Source organism: Myotis daubentonii, chromosome 2 (assembly GCF_963259705.1).
Source record: "Myotis daubentonii chromosome 2, mMyoDau2.1, whole genome shotgun sequence".
Lineage (NCBI taxonomy): Eukaryota > Metazoa > Chordata > Mammalia > Chiroptera > Vespertilionidae > Myotis > Myotis daubentonii.
Window position 1 is genome coordinate 133,686,507 of NC_081841.1, and position 18,307 is coordinate 133,704,813.

At 45.2% G+C, this 18,307-nt stretch overlaps 1 protein-coding gene across 7 annotated transcripts in view; it reads right to left on the reverse strand.

Annotated features, from left to right (window-relative positions):
* RB1 (RB transcriptional corepressor 1) overlaps positions 1 to 16,135 on the reverse strand; it is a 212,614-nt gene extending 196,479 nt beyond the window's left edge. For 3 of the 7 annotated variants that reach the window (XM_059684618.1, XM_059684621.1, XM_059684617.1), the window contains exons 1-2: positions 15,782 to 16,132; positions 12,137 to 12,263 (exon numbers count right to left, since the gene is read on the reverse strand). In XM_059684618.1, the coding sequence (XP_059540601.1) occupies positions 12,137 to 12,263; positions 15,782 to 15,900 (246 nt within the window). In that variant the 5' untranslated portion in view covers positions 15,901 to 16,132. Of the gene's footprint in view, positions 1 to 12,136; positions 12,264 to 13,749; positions 14,026 to 15,781 lie in introns of those variants that run through there. The other 4 variants (XM_059684628.1, XM_059684629.1, XM_059684620.1 and 1 more) reach the window with 4 other exon arrangements.
* Positions 16,136 to 18,307: the final 2,172 nt, after the last annotated feature.

Genomic DNA, 18,307 nt, shown 5'->3' on the forward strand with positions numbered 1-18,307 from the left:
CCCTCCCTGAAATCAATAAAAATATATTTAATAATAAAAAAGAACTTATATACTTGTATGCATAGCCCATGGACACAGGCAACAAGGGGGTGAAGACATGGGGGCAGGTTGGGCCTGGGAGGAGGGGGGTAAAGGGAGGAAAAGTGGAAGATATATATAATACTATCAACAATAAAAAATATATTTAAAAAAAAAACTATGGACCACTACCATTCATAAATATATATGCAAAAATTCTTAACAAAAGTTTAGCAAATCAAATTCAACAATATATGAGAATGATCATATATTGTGATCAACTGGAGTTTACTCCAGGAATGCAAGGTTGCTTTAACATTTGAAAATTAGTCAACATTATTAATCATATTAACAGTCTAAAAAAGGAAAAGTATGTGATCATCTCAATAGATGCAGAAAAAGCATTTGATAAAATCCAACATTTATTTCTAATACATTAAAAAATACCTCTGCAGCCTGGCCAGTGTGACTCAGTGGTTGAGCATCGACCTATAAACTACTAGGAGGTCATGGTTCAATTCCTAATCAGGGTATGTACCTGTGTTGCAGGCTCAATTCCTAGTAGAAGGCATGCAGGAAGCAGCCGATCATTAATTCTCTCTCATCACTAATGTTTCTATCTATCCCTCTCCCTTCCTTTCTGAAATTAATAAAAATATTTTTTTAAAAAATAAATAAATAAAAAATACCTCTGCAAAACAGGAACAGAAGGGAATAGAAAGAAAATTCCTTAATCTAATAAAGAATATCCAAGAAAAACCTACACCTAATATTAAACTTAATAGTGAAAAACAGAATGATTTCTCCCTAAGAGAAGGAACTCTCATTTCTATTCAACATTGTATTGAACTCTTAGCCAATGCCAACAGGCAAGAAAAAAAGGCACAAAGATTAGAAAGGAAAAAATAAAACTGTCATTATTCACAGATTGCATAACTATGTATGTAGAGAACCCTATGAAAACACAAAATGGGCAAAAAACAAAGAGACATTTCACTGATGATGACAAACAAATGGCAAACAAGGGCATTTAGACCTTCAACAACTATGGCTGTAGGTGATGATGTACCAAGGTAGCTTAATCAATTGTACAAATGTAACACTCTTTTGGGGAATCTTGATATTGAGAAAGACCATCCATCTGTGGATATGGCATATATAATTTCTGCATCTTCTGCTCATTTTTTCTGTGAACCTAAAACTGTTTTTTTTTAAGTCTATTAAAAAGATTATAATTTATGCAATGAGCTAAATTATTACACATACCCCTTTTTAGAAAGTTATGTGTTGAAACTCTAAGCACAAGTATCTGAGAATGTGTCTGTATTTGAAGATGGGCTTCAAAGAAGTACAGTAAGTTAAAATGAGACATAGTGTGGGCCCTAATCCAATATGACTAGTGTCTTTGTAAAATGTAAATTAAAAAACCCACTACACACCTATAAGAATAGCTAAAATAAAAATAGTAACACTACCAAATGTTGGCAAAGATTCATAGAAAAATCACCCTACAGTGATGGGAAGAATGTGACCATAGTACAACCACTCTTGAAAAGTTGGCAGTTTCTTATACAATTAAACATATGACCATACCACACAACCAGTAACTGCATTCTTGGGCATTTATTCACCAAAAAAATAAAAACTGATGTCTACACAAAAACCTATACATGAATGTTCATAGCAGCTTTAGTCATAACTAGAGGCCCAGTGCACGAATTTGTGCTCGGGTGGGGTCCCTCAGGGTGACCTGCAGAGATCGGGCCCCAGCTTGTGCCCCAGCCTTGCAGCCTCAGCTCGCACCCCCAGTCTTGCAGCTCTGCCTGGCACCCCGCCTTGGCCTGGCGCCACCCCCTCACCTGCTACACCATCCCGCCTGTGGGGCAATCAATGAAGGCTGACCCCCCCGCCTCCCACCCGGCTCCCTCAGCACCTGGGATCCGGGCGGTGGCCCCATCCTCCGCAGCTGCCACTGGTTGCCATCTGCAGGGTGATCAGTCGGGGCCAGGCCCCCTGCCGCTGGTGGCTGTCTGCGGGGCGATCAGCAGGGCGACTGGGGCCCCCGCTCGCACCCACCTTGTCCTAGCGCCACCTGCTCACCTGCTCCACCATCCCACCATGGTCCCGCTGTTGTCTGGGCCCATCGGGGCCAGCAGCGCCTCCACTGCCACCCACTGCCAGCACCGCATCACTGATGCCCGCCATGTTCCATGTCGCCCCCTGGTGGTCAGCAAATGTCATATCGAGTGGTCAAACTCCCAGTTGAAAGACCACCCAAGGGGACAATTTGCATATTAGGCTTTTATTATATAGGATAGCTAAAACCTACAAATAATACAGATATCTTTCAATGAGTAAATGGTTAAACTGGTCTAGCCATAACATGGACTACTACTCAGAAAAAAGAATTTCACTCTAACGTGGAATATAAAACTGAAAGCAACAAATGAACAAACAAGACAAACAAAAACTCATAGTTATAGACAGCAGTATGGTGAGGGAAGGGGGAATAGTAAAGGATAAAAGCAGTCAAATATATGGTGACTGCAGATTTGACTTTGGGTGGTAAACACACATACAATACACAGATGGTGTATTTTATAGAATTGCACACTTGATAACTATAATTTTATTAACTAATATCTCCCCCAATACATTTAATAAAAAAATATAAAGAGAAGCAAACTATTTGCAATGAGCTGAATTATTACACATACCCCTTTTTAAAAAGTTATGTGTTGAAACTCTAAGCACAAGTATCTGAGAATGTGTCTGTATTTGAAGATGGGCTTCAAAGAAGTACAGTAAGTTAAAATGAGACATAAGTGTGGGCCCTAATCCAATATGACTAGTGTCTTTGTAAGAACAGGAAATTTGGATACACATAAAAACACCAGGGATGTTCACATAAGAAAATCATTCCAGAACATAAGGAGAAGGTAGTCATCTTCTAGCCAAGAAGGGAGGCCTCAGAAGACACTATATCTGTGGACATCTCTTCTTGGACTTCTAGCCTCCAGAAATGTGAGAAAATATGTTGTATTATTTAAGCCACTCAGTCTGTAGCATTTTATTATGGCACCCTTAGCAAACTAAAATAGATATACAACTAAAATAGATAACCCCAGGAAGATGTGCTTAGTGAAAAAAGCCAGCCCCAAAGGTTAAATACTACATGACTCCATTTATATAAAATCCTTGAAATTATAAAGTATGTCACATTATCATTGAGTAAAAATCTTAATTAAATGTCTATGTAAAGCCAAACTGGTCTATTGGTACTCTCAAGATAATACTTGAAAAGTACTAATCACCTTTAAAGGATGTTACAGAAAAAAACTCATTAGTTTGAAAACTAGTCAATAAAAAAAACAAAGAATAAAGCACTTATCCTACCTTTTCTGAATGAACTAAAATTCAAATAAGAATTGTTGATGGAGAAAAGTTTCTCTTTACAGAAGAATTATAACTAATTGAAAAGAGGAATGATAAAATTATCAGTTCACCTTTTAGCAATACCTAATTGATCCAGTAATAATAGCTTACATCAAAAAGAGAAATAATAAAACATTATGTTCCACCTGACAACATACACAATATCTCTGAAGTATTTCTTCCAAAAACAATCAAATCAGGAACTAATCAGGCCTCTAGATCCACTTCCAGGAAATTAGACAAATATATTAAACAATGAAGGAGATGAAATTGAAAATATACAATATAGGACAAATCCCAGTTTCTTCAACAAATAAAGTGTAAGAAAACAAAGGGAAAGGGGGAGGAAAGGAGGTAAATCCTACAGATTAAAGGAGATTTAAGAGATTAATGAAAAAATCATAATGTATGAGCCTATTTTAGTACTGATTAGAACATACTGAATAATAACAATTTATAAAACAACTAGAGGCCCGGTGCACAAAAATATGTGCAATCGGGGGGGGAGGGGGGGGTCCCTCAGCCCGGCCTGTGCCCTCTCGCAGTCTGGGACCCCTCGGGAGATAACAACCTCCTGGCTTAGGCCTGCTCCCGGGTGGCAGAGGGCAGGCCCAATCCCTAGGTGCAGCCCCTGGTTGGGCTCAGAGCAGGGCCGAATCGGGAGTTGGGGCGCCTTCCCCTGTCATGCACAGAGCAAGGCAGATTGGGAGGTTGGGATGCCACCCTCAGTCACGCTCAGGATAGGGCCAATTGGGGGGTTGGGGCACTGCCCCCTGTCACACTCAAGGCAGGGTTGATGGGGAGGTTGTGGCACCACCCCCTGTCATGCACAGAGCAGGGCCAATCAAGGGGTTGGGGCGCTGCCCCTGTCATGCACAGAGCAGGGCCCATCAGGGGGGTTGGGACTCCGTACCCTGTCACGCACAGAGCAGGGTCAATCAGGGGGTTGGGGAGCTCCCCCCTGTCATGCACAGAGCAGGGCCAATCAGGGGGTTGAGGAGCTCCCCCCTGTCACTCACAGAGTAGGGTCGATAGGGGAGTTGGGGCACCGCCCCCTGTCACACTCAGGGCAGGGCGGATCAGGGGGTTGGGGCGCCGTCCTCTATCACCCACAGAGCAGGGCCAATCAGGGGGTTGGGGCGCCGCCACTGTCACACTCAGGGCAGGGCCGATGGGGAGGTTATGGCTCTACCCCGTCACACACAGAGCAGGGCACGTGGGGGGGGGGGGGGTTTGGGGCGCCACACCTTGTCACACACAGAGCAGGGCCGATCAGGGGGTTGTGGCGCCACACCCTGTCACACACAGAGCTGCAGGGCGATCAGGGCGTTAGAGAGCTCCCCCTTATCAGGCACAGAGCAGGGCTGATCAGGGGGTTGGGGCGCCTTCCCCTGTCACACACAGAGCCGCAGGGCAATCAGGGGGTTTGGGCGCTGCCCCCTGTCACGCTGATCCCGGTGCCGGGAGGCCTCTCAGCTCCACTGATCCCGGTGCTGGGAGGCATATTACCCTTTTACTATATAGGATAGAGGCGTGGTGCATGGGTGGGGCTAGCTGGTTTGCCCTGAAGGGTGTCCTGGATCAGGGTGGGGGTCCCCACTGGGGTGCCTGGCCAGCCTGGGTGAGGGGATGATGGCTGTTTGCAGCTGGTCACACCCCCTTCAGGGTGGGGGTCCCCACTGGGGTGCCTGGCCAGTCTGGGTGAGGGGCTGAGGGCTGTTTTCAGGCCAACTGAAGCTCCCAACTGCTCCTTTTTTTCTTTTTCTTTTTTTATTCTGGGCCAGCTTTAGCTCTGGCTCCAGTTCTAAGGCCTCTGCTGCTGAAAGAAGATATCTGGTTTGTTTCGGTACTATAATCGAAACAATGTATAACTCCAGCTCTGAGATCCCGGGCTCACTGAAAGCAGGTTTCTGGGGTTTTGTTTAGCTTCTATATTTGTTACAATGTTTCTTAAACTGCAAGCTCAGAGGCCGGCAAGGCAGGCAGGAAACATTGGAGTCCTCCGTCACTGAAGCAAGCAAGCCTCATGTTCGCTTCCAGCTGCCTGGCTGCCGGCCGCCATCATGGCTGGCAGTTAATTTGCATATCTTGCTGATTAGCCAATGGGAAGGGTAGCGGTCGTACACCAATTACCACGTTTCTCTTTTATTAGATAGGATTGAGAAATTTTAAAGTCTGGATATTTAACATTATGGAATTTTCATTAATTTTGTTAGGTGTGATGAACTGTGGTTATTTTTTTAAGAATTCTTATCTTTTCCAAATACATACTGAAATATTTATGGATAAAACATCCTATCTGGGATTTATTTTAAAGTAATCTGGGCTCAGAGATAAATATAGTTTGGCCATGTTTAACTGTTGAAACTAGTTAACATGTTAAGTGCCCAGCCTGTTTTGTCTTATGGATGGAAAGTATAGTGTCAGTCACCGGTAATTGACAGGGTGCTTAACGTGTTAAGAGGTTGATGAGAGTTGATACTATTTTCCCTATCTATTTTTATAAATGTCTGACTTTTTATAATAAAATGTGTTTCTGATTCCACTTCTTACTTAGAAGCTGCAAGTAGCCTACATCTATTAAGACAAAATATAACATTCATATTCCTGTTCATAAATGTTTTCTCAGAAAACTGTTTCTCAGCAGCACCCACATGGAATCAGAATACTAGCACCATCTTTAAATAGAAATGGTACATACATTACTAAGAATTGGAAAATAATAGGTAGAGACCTTTCATTACACATAATTATTAAAAAGACAGTCTGCTTTTTAAAATTATTAAGAAACCTGCTCATCATATTTATATAGTATAAATTGAATGGAATGCCCAGAATTACTCCAACTCCATTCTTTTCCATTATCTTTCTAAATACAATGACCCATATCACAAAAACAAATGCCTCTATCAAGAGCAATATATTTCAAAGCTCTTGAATACTCATATGTGTAACACACACAAAACTCTAAGAGGTTTGACATTCAGGCATGATTTCTACTTTATATATAAGCAAACTGAGACTTAGAGAATTAACCAATTTGCCTAAAATCATGTAGGTACAATATAACTACAATCCAAGTTTTCTGCCTTGAGGTCCAAGGCCTTTCCATTCTACCACACTGCCATTCGAGATGCAGAAAGAAAATCAAAATTTTAACAACTGACTCATCGTAAGTCACAATAAGAACACCACTTCTGGCCCTAGCTGGTTTGGCTCAGTAGATAAAGTATCAGCCTGAGGACCAAAGGGTCCTGGGTTCAATTCCAGTCAAGGGCACGTACCTTAGCTGCAGTCTCCTCCCTAACCTGAGCCCTAGTAGGGGCTCATGCAGGAGGCAACCAATCAATGTTTCTCTCTGTCTTTCCCTCTCTCTGCCACTGTCTCTAAAACATCAATGGAAAAATACCCTTGGGTGAAGATTAGCAAAAAGAAAAAAAAAAAGAGCAGCACTTCTGGCCAATTTCTTAATGGAAAGTCCCTTATTCATATTCTATAAGCAGCATGAACACAATCTAATCTTAAGACAGAAATCATGTATTACACACTTTTAAACATTTATACAAAAGGGAGAAAACACTTTTCTAGAAAAAAACACCAAATACTTTCCTCAAAAAAATTAATATATGCTTTCATGTATGCACAAACAACTTTTCTGATACTCAGGAACTTAAATATATGAATTTTATCAAAGGTACCACATCAAAATCACTACATATGCATTTAAAAATTCAACTATTTTAGCACAGCCAGCATGGCTCAGTGGTTGAGTGTGGACCTATGTATGAACCAGGAGTTCACAGTTCGATTGCCAGTCAGGGCACATGCCCAGATAGATTGCAGACCCGATCTCCAGTAGGGAGCATGCAGGAGGCAACCAATCAATAATTCTCTCTGATCATTGATATTTCTCTCTCTCTCTCTCCCTTTCCCTTCCTCTCTGAAATCAATAAGAAAACATATTATTTTTTTTAAAAAAAATCAACTATTTTAACGGATTCTTAAGTTCTCCTAAAAATTTATAATAATTAAGTCAAATTATTCTGCTTATATGACTTAATGTAGGCACTCCTTTGCACTAATAAGTGCTTTATGTGCACAAATTTATTAAATCCATGTAGTAATTACAAGATTCAGAAATGATTACTTTTCCCTTTTACAGATAAGAAAACTGAGGCTCGGAGATTTTAGGTAACTTGTTCAAGATCATGGAGCTAGTAAATGGTAGATCTAAGACTTGAGTCAGCCTAGTCTGACAACAAATCCTTACTTTTAGCCCATCCTCTATTCCAGCGATTTCCAATTCATGAACTGAAATAATTTTTAAAACAGGTGATACCTGACTATTTAGTCAGGGGCACTGACCTCCTGTAGACAGCAAAAAAAAAAGATAACAGCCAAGGCAACAATAGCTGTCCAGTGTGAATGAATCAAAATTATACCTATTTTCTGGTCAGATCAGCAAAAAATATATTTTTTTGGTGTGACACAGAATTTTAGTAATTAGTTTGTGTGCCATGAGATGAAAAAGGTTGAAAATCACTATTCTATTCCAATAAACATCATCATCTTTCAGTTGCAAAAAAGAGTTCCCTGTAATACCACATTCCTTTTCTTGTTTCAAAGATAGCCAATTGCAACTCGAGTAGCTACTTCAAAAACAGGTTCATTTTGTTATTACACTTTCTTCTCAGCACACACACTGTCACATTCTCCCTTAGAAATTACTGCATAAGTGTAGGTGAAGTTCTCAGGCCAACCCTCAAAAACTTAAATCATTTAATATTTCTAGGTAAAAGTGTGGTGAATTGTAACAGGACAATACATCATCAACCTCTGATGTACCCCCAAAAAAGGTACCCAAAATCCCAAAGGTAACATGCAATGCCTTTCTTGCCTTCTTCCAGTACACAACCAGAAATGATTCCACATGTTTTAGTCCCCATCATGAGCTCCATTAGGAAATGAGATTTAAACTATGCCAGTTCGCATGGAAGGCAGGAGCAAAGCCAGGAGGGGACAAGGCTAGAGTAAGAAAGTAGTAACATTTATTGGTATATGTATTCAAGTCTAAAGCCCAAGAGGGCCTATATTACTATTACTATACTATTACTGCTATAGTTGCACTGAACTAACTAGAAATCTAAGTACTACACTGCACTACATGCAAAGAGATTTAGAACACAACCCACTTATAAATTAGAGACTATCTATATTCATTTATACTCTCTATAATCAGCTACACCTTCCCAACTCTCTGAAAACTAAAAGCCTAAGTTTTCTGAAAGAGAAGTGAGGAAGCTCTGGCTCCCTTTAACTGCATATGCACAAAAACAGCTTTGTATATGAAGCATCCAAATCAATGGTTGTACATTTGATGCTTTGGGATGATAATACCAAAATCATCCATTCATGATACTGCAATATTCCTTTCTTTATTAAGGGTTTCTAGAATATGTTTAGATCTTTGAAATTGTGGGATTTGTTTTATCTTTTTTACTATTAGACTAGAGGCCCAATGCACGAAATTCGTGTAGGAGTAGGCCTTCCTTTCCCCAGCTGCCGGAACCAGCTTCCATCTGGCACCCAGGACCCGGGCTTCCCTCACAGCCCCAGCTTCGTCCGGAAGGTCGGCTGGAAGAACGTCTGGTCTAATTAGCATAATATGCTTTTATTCTTATAGATGCTATAGATTGAATACTTGTATTCTCCCCAAATTCATGCTGAAACTAAATGCCCAACATGATGGTATTAGGAGGTAGGGCCTGTAGGCGATGATTAAGTCATAAAGGCAGAGCTCTCATGAATGGGATGATTGCTCTTATAAAAAAGGCTAGAGAGCCCTGACCGGTTTGGCTCAATGGATAGAGAGTCGGCCTGCAGACTCAAGGGTCCCGGGTTCGATTCCGGTCAAGGGCATGTGCCCAGTGGGGAGTGTGCAGGAGGCAGCTGATCGATGGCTCTCTCTCATCGAAGTTTCTGACTCTCTATCCCTCTCCCTTCCTCTCTGTAAGAAATCAATAAAATATATTTAAAAAAAAAAAAAAAAAGGCTAGAGAAAGCTCCCACCCTTTCCACCATGTAAGGCCAGTGACAAGAATTATGAGTAAGAAAGTGGGCCCTCAATGGTCATAGAATCTACCAGCACCATGATCTTGGACTTCCCAGCCTCTAGAATTGTGAGAAATAAATATCTGGTGTTTATAAGCTACACAGCCCACAGTATTTCGTTATAGTACACAGAGTAGACTAAGACAGCAGAGATTATCTTTTTCTGTATTGATCTGATCAGTAAAAAGAGACACATGTATTCTAAAACAATGCTGATGAGAAATAAATTCATTAAAAGTGACTGGAGTGCAATTCAGCAATAATTATCAAGAGTTTTTAAATGTTCATAGCTTTTGACTCAGTAATTCAACTCATAAAAATTGATTCTAATAATCAGAGAGTCATTCATTAATTTATATAACAAATTATCAAGGACTTACTTTGTGGCAAACATTATTCTTATGAATAAGAAAGGACAGATAGCTCATTATTTTATACTAGGGGCCCGGTGCACGAAATTCGTGCACTGGGTGTGTGTGTGTGGGGGGGGAGTGTCCCTCAGCCCAGCCTGCCCCCTCACATACTGGGAGCCCTCAGGTGTTGACCCCCATCACCCTCCAATCGCAGGATCGGCCCCTTGCCCAGGCCTGACGCCTCTGACAGAGGTGTCAGGCCTGGGCAGGGGACCCTCATTTCCCCCCATCACTAGTTCTGCCCCCAGCCCAGGCCTGATGCCTCTGGCCCAGGCATCAGGCCTGGGCAGGGGACCCCCAGACCCCTCTGATTGCTGGCTCTGCCCCTTGCCCAGGCCTGATGCCTCAGCCAGAGGCGTAGACCCCCATCACCGTCCGATTATCTGATCGGCCCCTTGCCCAGGCCTGATGCCTCCGCCAGAGGTGTCAGGCTTGGACAGGGGACCCCCATCTCCCCCCGATCACTGGCTCTGGCCCCCGCCCAGGCCTGAGGCCTCTGGCCCAGGAATCATGCCTGGGCAGGGGACCCCCATCTCCCTCTGATCGCTTGCTCCACCCCCCGCCCAAGCCTGACGCCTCTGAGCCAGGCTTCAGGCCTGGGCAAGGGGACCATCATATCCCCCCAATCCCCGGCTCAGCCCCCCGCCCAGGCCTGATGCCTCGGCCAGAGGAGTTGACCCTCATCACCCTCCAATCACCAATCACCGGATCGGCCCCTTGACCAGGCCTGAGGCCTCCGGCAGAGGTGTCAGGCCTGGGCAGGGGACCCCCAGCTCCCCGCGGTTGCAGGCTCCGCCCCTGCCCAGGCCTAACGCCTCTGGCTGAGGCGTCCGGCCCGAGCAGCGGGGACCTGCAGCTGCAGCGGCCCCGCGATCGTGGGCTCCGCTTTAGGCCCAGGCAAGGGACCCCTAGCTCCCGGGACTGCCAGCTTCAACTGTGCCCAGCTCCCATCACTGGCTCCACCCCTACTTCCTGCTATCACTGGCCAGGGCGGCAAAGGCACCTGATTCTCTGATCATGGCTGGGGGGCAGGGCAAAGGTGGCCCCAGGGCCGCCTTTGCCCTGCCCCCCAGCTCTTAGCTTCCCCCTGGGTTTCCGATCACTGTCAGTGGCAGGGGGCTTCTTCCTGCTTTCCCTTTCGCCTCCCTGCATTGTGCCTACATATGCAAATTAACCGCCATCTTGTTGGCAGTTAACTGCCAATCTTAGTTGGCAGTTAACTGCCAATCATAGTTGGCAGTTAATTTGCATATAGCCCTGATTAGCCAATGAAAAGGGTATCGTCGTACGCCAATTACCATTTTTCTCTTTTATTAGTGTAGATAGCAAAATAGTTAGGGAAAAAATAAGTGTCTAATAATAGTAAGAATTAAAAAATTAAAATGCATCTAATGAATAAAATATTATACTTCCATTGGAAACTACATTATCATATTTTTTAAAATATTTAATTACAAGTAAATGCTCATTTTATTAAGAAAAACATTTAAAGCAAGATATAAAAGTATATGTAATTATATATAACTATAGGTGGGATCCCATATCTGTATTTTAGATCTTACCAGCCAGGGACCTTGGTCAAATTACTTGACCTTACTCTACTTCAGTGTCTTCATCTATAAAATGAAGATTTTACATAATACATGTAAAATAAGGATTTTATATTTCACATCCCAATGGACTGCTAAATCAGTAATTTACAAAGTGCTTACAATATTTCCCCAGTACATATAAAGCACTAGTAATTATTTCAAATATTATATGCAAAAAAAAAATAGAAGAAACATCAAAATATTATCAAAGATTCTTAATTCTAATAAAATTAATTCTAAGACTTACAGGAAATTTGAACACTCCCTGCATAATAGAATATATTAAAAATTATTTTATAAGGTATGACTTTGTTTTTAAAAAGTCTTTATATTATAGTGAAGTTTTTATAAATAAAATATATCTAAGATTGGCTTTAAAATACTTTGGTGGGGAAGTTATGTGGTGATTTTTTTATGTTATCAGAGGTAAATTGCCTCTGGGTAATAGAATTATTACTAGCTTTTCTTTTCTTTGAATTTTTCTATTTTCTAAATTTTCTACAGTGATCCAAAAATTTATTTTTAAGGTGATAAAAATGTATTTAAAAAATTTAGGCAAATTCTTACCAATACTCCATCTGCAGAGGAAACTTTCTCCCAAGTTAACCAAGCTCTTTCTCTGACATGATCTGGTATCTTTAATTTCTGACATAATGCAGTAAAATCAGGTTCTTCAGTTTCTTCAAACTCAAGCCTACCAAATAAAGATATACATTTAATAGGCGCAAAATCATAACTTAAACTAAGTCAACATTTGTTTCGATGGTTTGCGAATAATAGCACTATTCTGAAAAGCTAGCATCACTAAATACTTTAGGATCTTATTTATCTTTACAGAATAAATTTATCTTTGAAAAATTTATACTTAGAATTTAAGTATATGGTTATCTTTTTCAGTTTTTCCAAAATAAGGATACTACACAGTGAAAAATGTTTGCTGGCCTGGTGAATCACACTTCAGAGTAGCAAAATAGTTTGTGAAGGAAAGTAAGTAATAAATAGCTAAAGCTGTTTGGGGAAACTGGAATAACTATAACAGCAAGAGGAGAAAAACCCATTATTACAGAATCAATTCACTACCAGTGACTTAGTTAAAATAGAGTCTATAATTATCAATGTTTCATACATAATCTACCTGATGACATTTCTTACACAATGATTAACTTGACATAAATTATTCTTTTTCGATAATTCCTTTTTATTCATTTAATGCCTACTTGACATCTAATAATAATATTATGAGTAGCTAATAATTTTTGAATATTAACCGTATGTATAATCTATATATATAAAAAGCCAGTGACCATAACGACCATAACAACCATAATGACCGGTCGCTATGACACCCACTGTAGCCAGCAAACTACCAATCAGGGGGTAGGGCCCGTAGCCAACCTCATGGCCCCTCCCTCCTGCTGGCCTGCACCTGATTGGACTCTCCCACCCTGATCAAGAGTGGGCCGCTGGCCAAACGTCCCCTCCCTTTGTCCCCCTGGGGGAACCTGCCCCCAATCAGCCCTCCCACACCATTATAGGTCTGCAGCCCCTCCTCCCCGCCTGCCCCTGATCACACCCCCCAGGCCAATAGGGGGCGGGGCTAACTGGCCAACTGCCTGCAGCCCCTCTTCCTGGATGGCCACACCCCCAATGGGCCTCCACCACCCTGATTGGCCTGCAGCCCCTCCCCCCCCCAGCCCCACCCCAGATCGGCCCCTGACCCCATCAGGGGCAGGACTGTCCAGCCAACCACCCATGGCCCCTCCCCCAGGCTGCTGGCCCCTGATCAGCACCCCCTACCACATTTGGGGGCAGGGCCCACTGGCCAATCGCCCTTCCCCCAGCCAACCCGGCTCTGATTGTCCCCAATCAGGGTGGGCCGGCAGGCCAGCCTCCCGCCATCTCCCAACAGGCCCAGCACCCATCCTCCCAATTGGGGCAGGGCCAGCAGACCCCACCTGTGCACGAATTTGTGCACTGGGCCTCTAGTACTGTATAAATAATGTCCATATAACAATAATAGGAGAAATAGCTAATAATTTTTGAGTATTTACTATGACCCCAGTATAAAGTAGCTTAGATGCATGGTTTCCCTAAATCCCGAAATTAGCCCTATTAGGTAAGTATTCTTATTACCCTTATTTTACAGATAAATATCCAATCAGAGAAGTTGAAGCACTCACCTGGGATGACAGCCAGTAAGTGGGAACGTGGACATAAACTCAACAATCTAACTTCATATTCATAATTCATGTCCTTGACCACTATTCCAGACTGTCAACCCTCTCTCAATACATAATTCACTTTCGGTTATCTCAACAATAAAGATAGCATGCTGGTACTAGTGAGAGTTTCCCTTCCAATTACACCATTTAGGCCAGAGATAATGCAACAGAAATAAGATCTCAACTCTCAAGGTAGAAATGGACTCTGTGACCGGAAGTCCAGTTGGACTGGGACCTCAGTAAGTTTCTTGGCCTCAGTTTGCCAGGCAGTGGTTCTATCCTTGCTAAGCAGTTAGTCTACAGAGTTTGGCTGCCCATGCTAAAGAAACCTTTTGTGGATGTGGATAACAAAGAGCAAACTATTTTTGCATGGTTTTGACTTACAGGGTAATTTAATAATTCCATCATTTAAGGTATATAAAAAGTGTTAGGGGGAAAAAAAAGTGTTAAAAAAAAAAAAAAAAAAACACAAACAAAGTTCAGATGAAGACCAGAACTTCAATATTTCTGGTTACCATACAACAATCCAGAATGCTTCCAAAGCTCTGGGTAACATGGGACACTTCACTGAGTCTTTGCTGCTCTTTCCAAAGGGAAACTTTCAAGTATTCGATACAACAGAATTTAAGCAGAAATTAATGTCTTCTCCCAGAACATCCTCAGGCTTTTTTCTTTAACTGGTGAGTATGACTTTTAATTGACCCACAAGGCAGTCTATTTAAATATATGAATTTTTAATGGTCTTTCACAAGCCATTTCCAAAAACCCATTCCAGTCTTTTACAATTTGGCCTGAATTCTATTAGTGTCTGGGGAGGTGAAAGAAACAGGACTTGGCAATGGAGCAGAAAGAGGGAGGGAGTGGAGAGGGGCAGAAAGGAGTCTCATTCCCCTGCAATGGCTACGTGGTCTTCAGGAGGACCGGTGCTGACGAGAATAAAGACAACCATACTCTTCCCATCGTAGCTTCTTAACCACAGAGTATCGCAATCGAGAAAAATAAGATGTTGCCAAAAAGAACAAACATCTCCCTGCCATGGTCCGCTGCGTTATTACGTCATGGTATCGTGATTTTCTTCAATGTAAAGTCCATTCATGGGAGCACAAGGACACCAATTTTGTGCCCACACAAAGCGGGGGGAGGGGGGGCAACAGGGCCCCCGGATGGTTCATAGCCAAAAAGGGACAAAAATAATGAGACGTGCTGAAGCCAACTGACATGGAACAAGAAAGGAAGAGGCAGTTTAGGGACTATTAGGCACGTAGGCTAAACCTGTGTCCACACACCGGGTCCTCTAAAGAGCTTTCTGCCCCCCCAGTCACTGCTACGGCTCTGCAGCCCCAAGAACTCGAAGCACTGGCCTAAGGGAACCCCACACGGCACCCCGGCCAAGTGCCCGGGGGACAACCGGCCCCAGAACCCCGAACGCTCCCCAATGGCGGCTCCGCAGCGGCGCCCGCGGCCCGGCCGGCCTCTCCCAGGGGAGGCTCCGGCGGCCGCACGCCCGGAGGAGAACTCTTCCAACTGTTGCATCCCCGGGAGACCCAAACAGAAAGTCACCCGGCCACCGGCGCGCTGCGAGTCTCCACGGGAGAACACTCCCCGCCAGGCACTAGTCCTTTTGTGTTGTTTTTGGAGGATTTTCCCCCCGTTTGACGGGGCCTCGAAATTACCCGCCGCCTGCGAGCCGCCAGTCCCGCGGAGGGAAGGCGGCACCTGTCACTTCGCTCAGGGACTGGAGCCCCACCCGCCGGACACCTGTCAAGCGGGAGCCAGACCCTTCCGGCGGCTCTGCCCTCGCTCGCGCGCCCAGACCCCTGTCACCCTCCCCCCGGCGCGCCGCCGCCGCGGGGGGCACGGAGGGACCCCCCTCCCGCGGACCGGCCCCCGGCGGAGACGCGCCCCCGCCAGGCACCGCGGCGCCAGCCCCGACGCATCCTCCGGGCGCCCTTCCCGCGCGCCGGCCGTCGCAGCGGTTTTGCTCGCTCACCTGGCCAGAGGCAGGTCCTCGGGGCCGCTGTCCTGTTCGGGGTCCCCCTCAGGAGGGGGCGGCGGCGGCGGGGGGGCGGCGGCTGCAGCGGCGGCTCTCCGGGGGGTTTTGGGCGGCATGACGTCCCTGCCAGGGCAAGAGCCCGCGAGCGGTGAGGGGGGCCGGGGCGGGAGGACGCGCGCACGCCGGGCACGCCCCGTCCTCTCCCGACTCCCGTTACAAAAATAATATGAATGTCCCCTGAGGAAAACCGACAAGCCCTCCCCCGCCCGGCAACCGAGCGCCGCGTCCAACCGCGGGAAAACGTCACTTCCGCCCGCGGCGTCACGTCCGCGAGGCTCCGGGCCCGCCGGCGTCTGGAGGGAACCCGGGCGCCGGGTGGCGCGCGGGGCGGGGGCGCGAGGTCGGGCGCGCTGGGCAGGGAGCCCGGGCCGGCGCCCAGGCGTCTTTCCTGAGGCTGCAGCCGCCGCCCGAACCTGTCTCTGCCCGAAACGCTCCCTTCCGGGCATGGGTGCCGGGAACGGGGCATTGCACAGTCTGGCGGGCGAGATTGGGCCCATCTTCGTCTGTGGGTGGATCATGGGGTGCGGCTCCGGCCCCGCGGGGAGTATCAGGCGTTTGCACCCCCAGCGGGCACGCCCCTCTCCTTCTGGGCGGCGCCCCGGGCCTCCACCGCAGCCCTCCCGCCCGCCGGTCCGCTAAGCAGAGTGGGCCAAACAAACACAAACATTGCTGGGACACATAGTAGGAGCTGGACTCTGCCAGTCACCGGGAGATACAAATGGCAGGATCACCAGTTAGGGAAGAGAGGAGGACTGTGGGTAAGGAACAGATTACAGTGTGATAAATGTGTTCATGCCTCTAACTTACCCAGAAAATGTTTTCTTGGTCTTTACTTATAGTAATAAATTGTCTAGTGGTGTAAAAACAGGAGGCACCTGGAATGTCTAAGGGACATCTTCAAAGGAACAGTGGCGGTTGAATAGAATTTTGCCAGGGAGATATAACATTTAAGGAGCGCTTACTATTGATAATGGGGAAAAATTAAATGGAATAAGCATTGCTAAGAGAGTCACTGAAAATAGAGGCTATTAGGGAAGTGGGGCCCAGCCACATCTTGTGCTTCAGTTCTTAGAGCAGGTCATTATAGGAAGTAATTTTTTTTTTTTTTGCCTCCTTACATCCTATATAATAAAAGCCTACTATACAGATCGACTGAACGGCAGAACAACCAGTGGAACCACCGGTTGCTATGACACATACTGACCACCAGGAGGCAGACACTGTAAGGAGGAGCTGCCCCAGCCCGCAGGCCCCAGGCCAGCCAAGGCAAGTGCCAGCAGCCCCCCCACCCCATCTCCCCGCCAGTCAACACACAGATCGGCCCTGATCGCCAGCCAGGCCTAGGGACCCTACCTGTGCAAGAATTTCGTGCACAGGGCCTCTAGTATATTGGAACTAACTAATCTCTGTACTTACCCAGCAATAGTTCATTTGCATGAAAGAATTATATTTTGTGGTTTTTGCCTTTATAAATCCTTCCTTTGTTCTCTTGAGAGCAGTTTGGATTGCTACCTAAATCTGGGTCTCAAGTTCTAATTCTTTTTTTAAGACTCCCAAACAAACTTTTAATTTGTTTATAGCCTCAAATCTTTATTGGTTAACATTAAGTTGTGTTGGTAATCCTATCTAATAAAGAAGGAATATGCTAATTGACCCTCATGCCATCACAAAGATGGCAGCGCCCACAGCCAATAAGGAGGGAATATGCTAATTGACTGCCCCACCTTCAAAGATGAAAGTGCCCACAGCCACAAGATGGTGGCACCCAGTCCCCTCAGCCCTGCTGGGGCAGCAGGCGTGCAGCCCAGCCACTCCACGCATCTGCCTCTGGAGTCCCCCAGTCCCTTCAGCCCCCCAGCTGCCCAGGGCTGGCCCAAGGCGCAGGCAAGCCTCAGATGGCGGCTGCCTAGCCACCCAGGGCCGCCCAAGGCTCAGGTAACCAGGGCCAGCTGAGGCTTGCACTGCCGGCAGTGACAGCAGCAGAGGTGTGATGGGGCGTCGCCTTCTCCTGATCGCCAGGTTGCCTCCCGCCCCTGAGGGCTCCCAGAATGTGAGATGGGGCAGGCCTGGCTAAGGGACTCTCCCTCCAGTGCATGAATTTTCATGCACCAGGCCTCTAGTTTTACATAATTATCTTAGTCCTCAAAAACAATTATTTCAAAAACAAAACAGTTATTTCAAATGAGTAGTGAGTAGTATTATCCCACTTTGCATATGGAGAAATAGGCTCAGAGGAGTTCATTAATTTGCCCAATATTCCAGAGCTGATGGATGGCAGAGGATTTGAACCCAGGTATATTGGACTCTGCTAATCCATTATATTGTACTGATAAAGAAAACAGCAAGAAGAGAGAAGCAGCATGTGCAAAGGCACAAACACATCACCAAAGAGCTTGCTAGAACTACCACCATCAAACATTAGCTTAGAAGCTGTCTCTTCCGTCTCTTGGTCTTCACTTATAG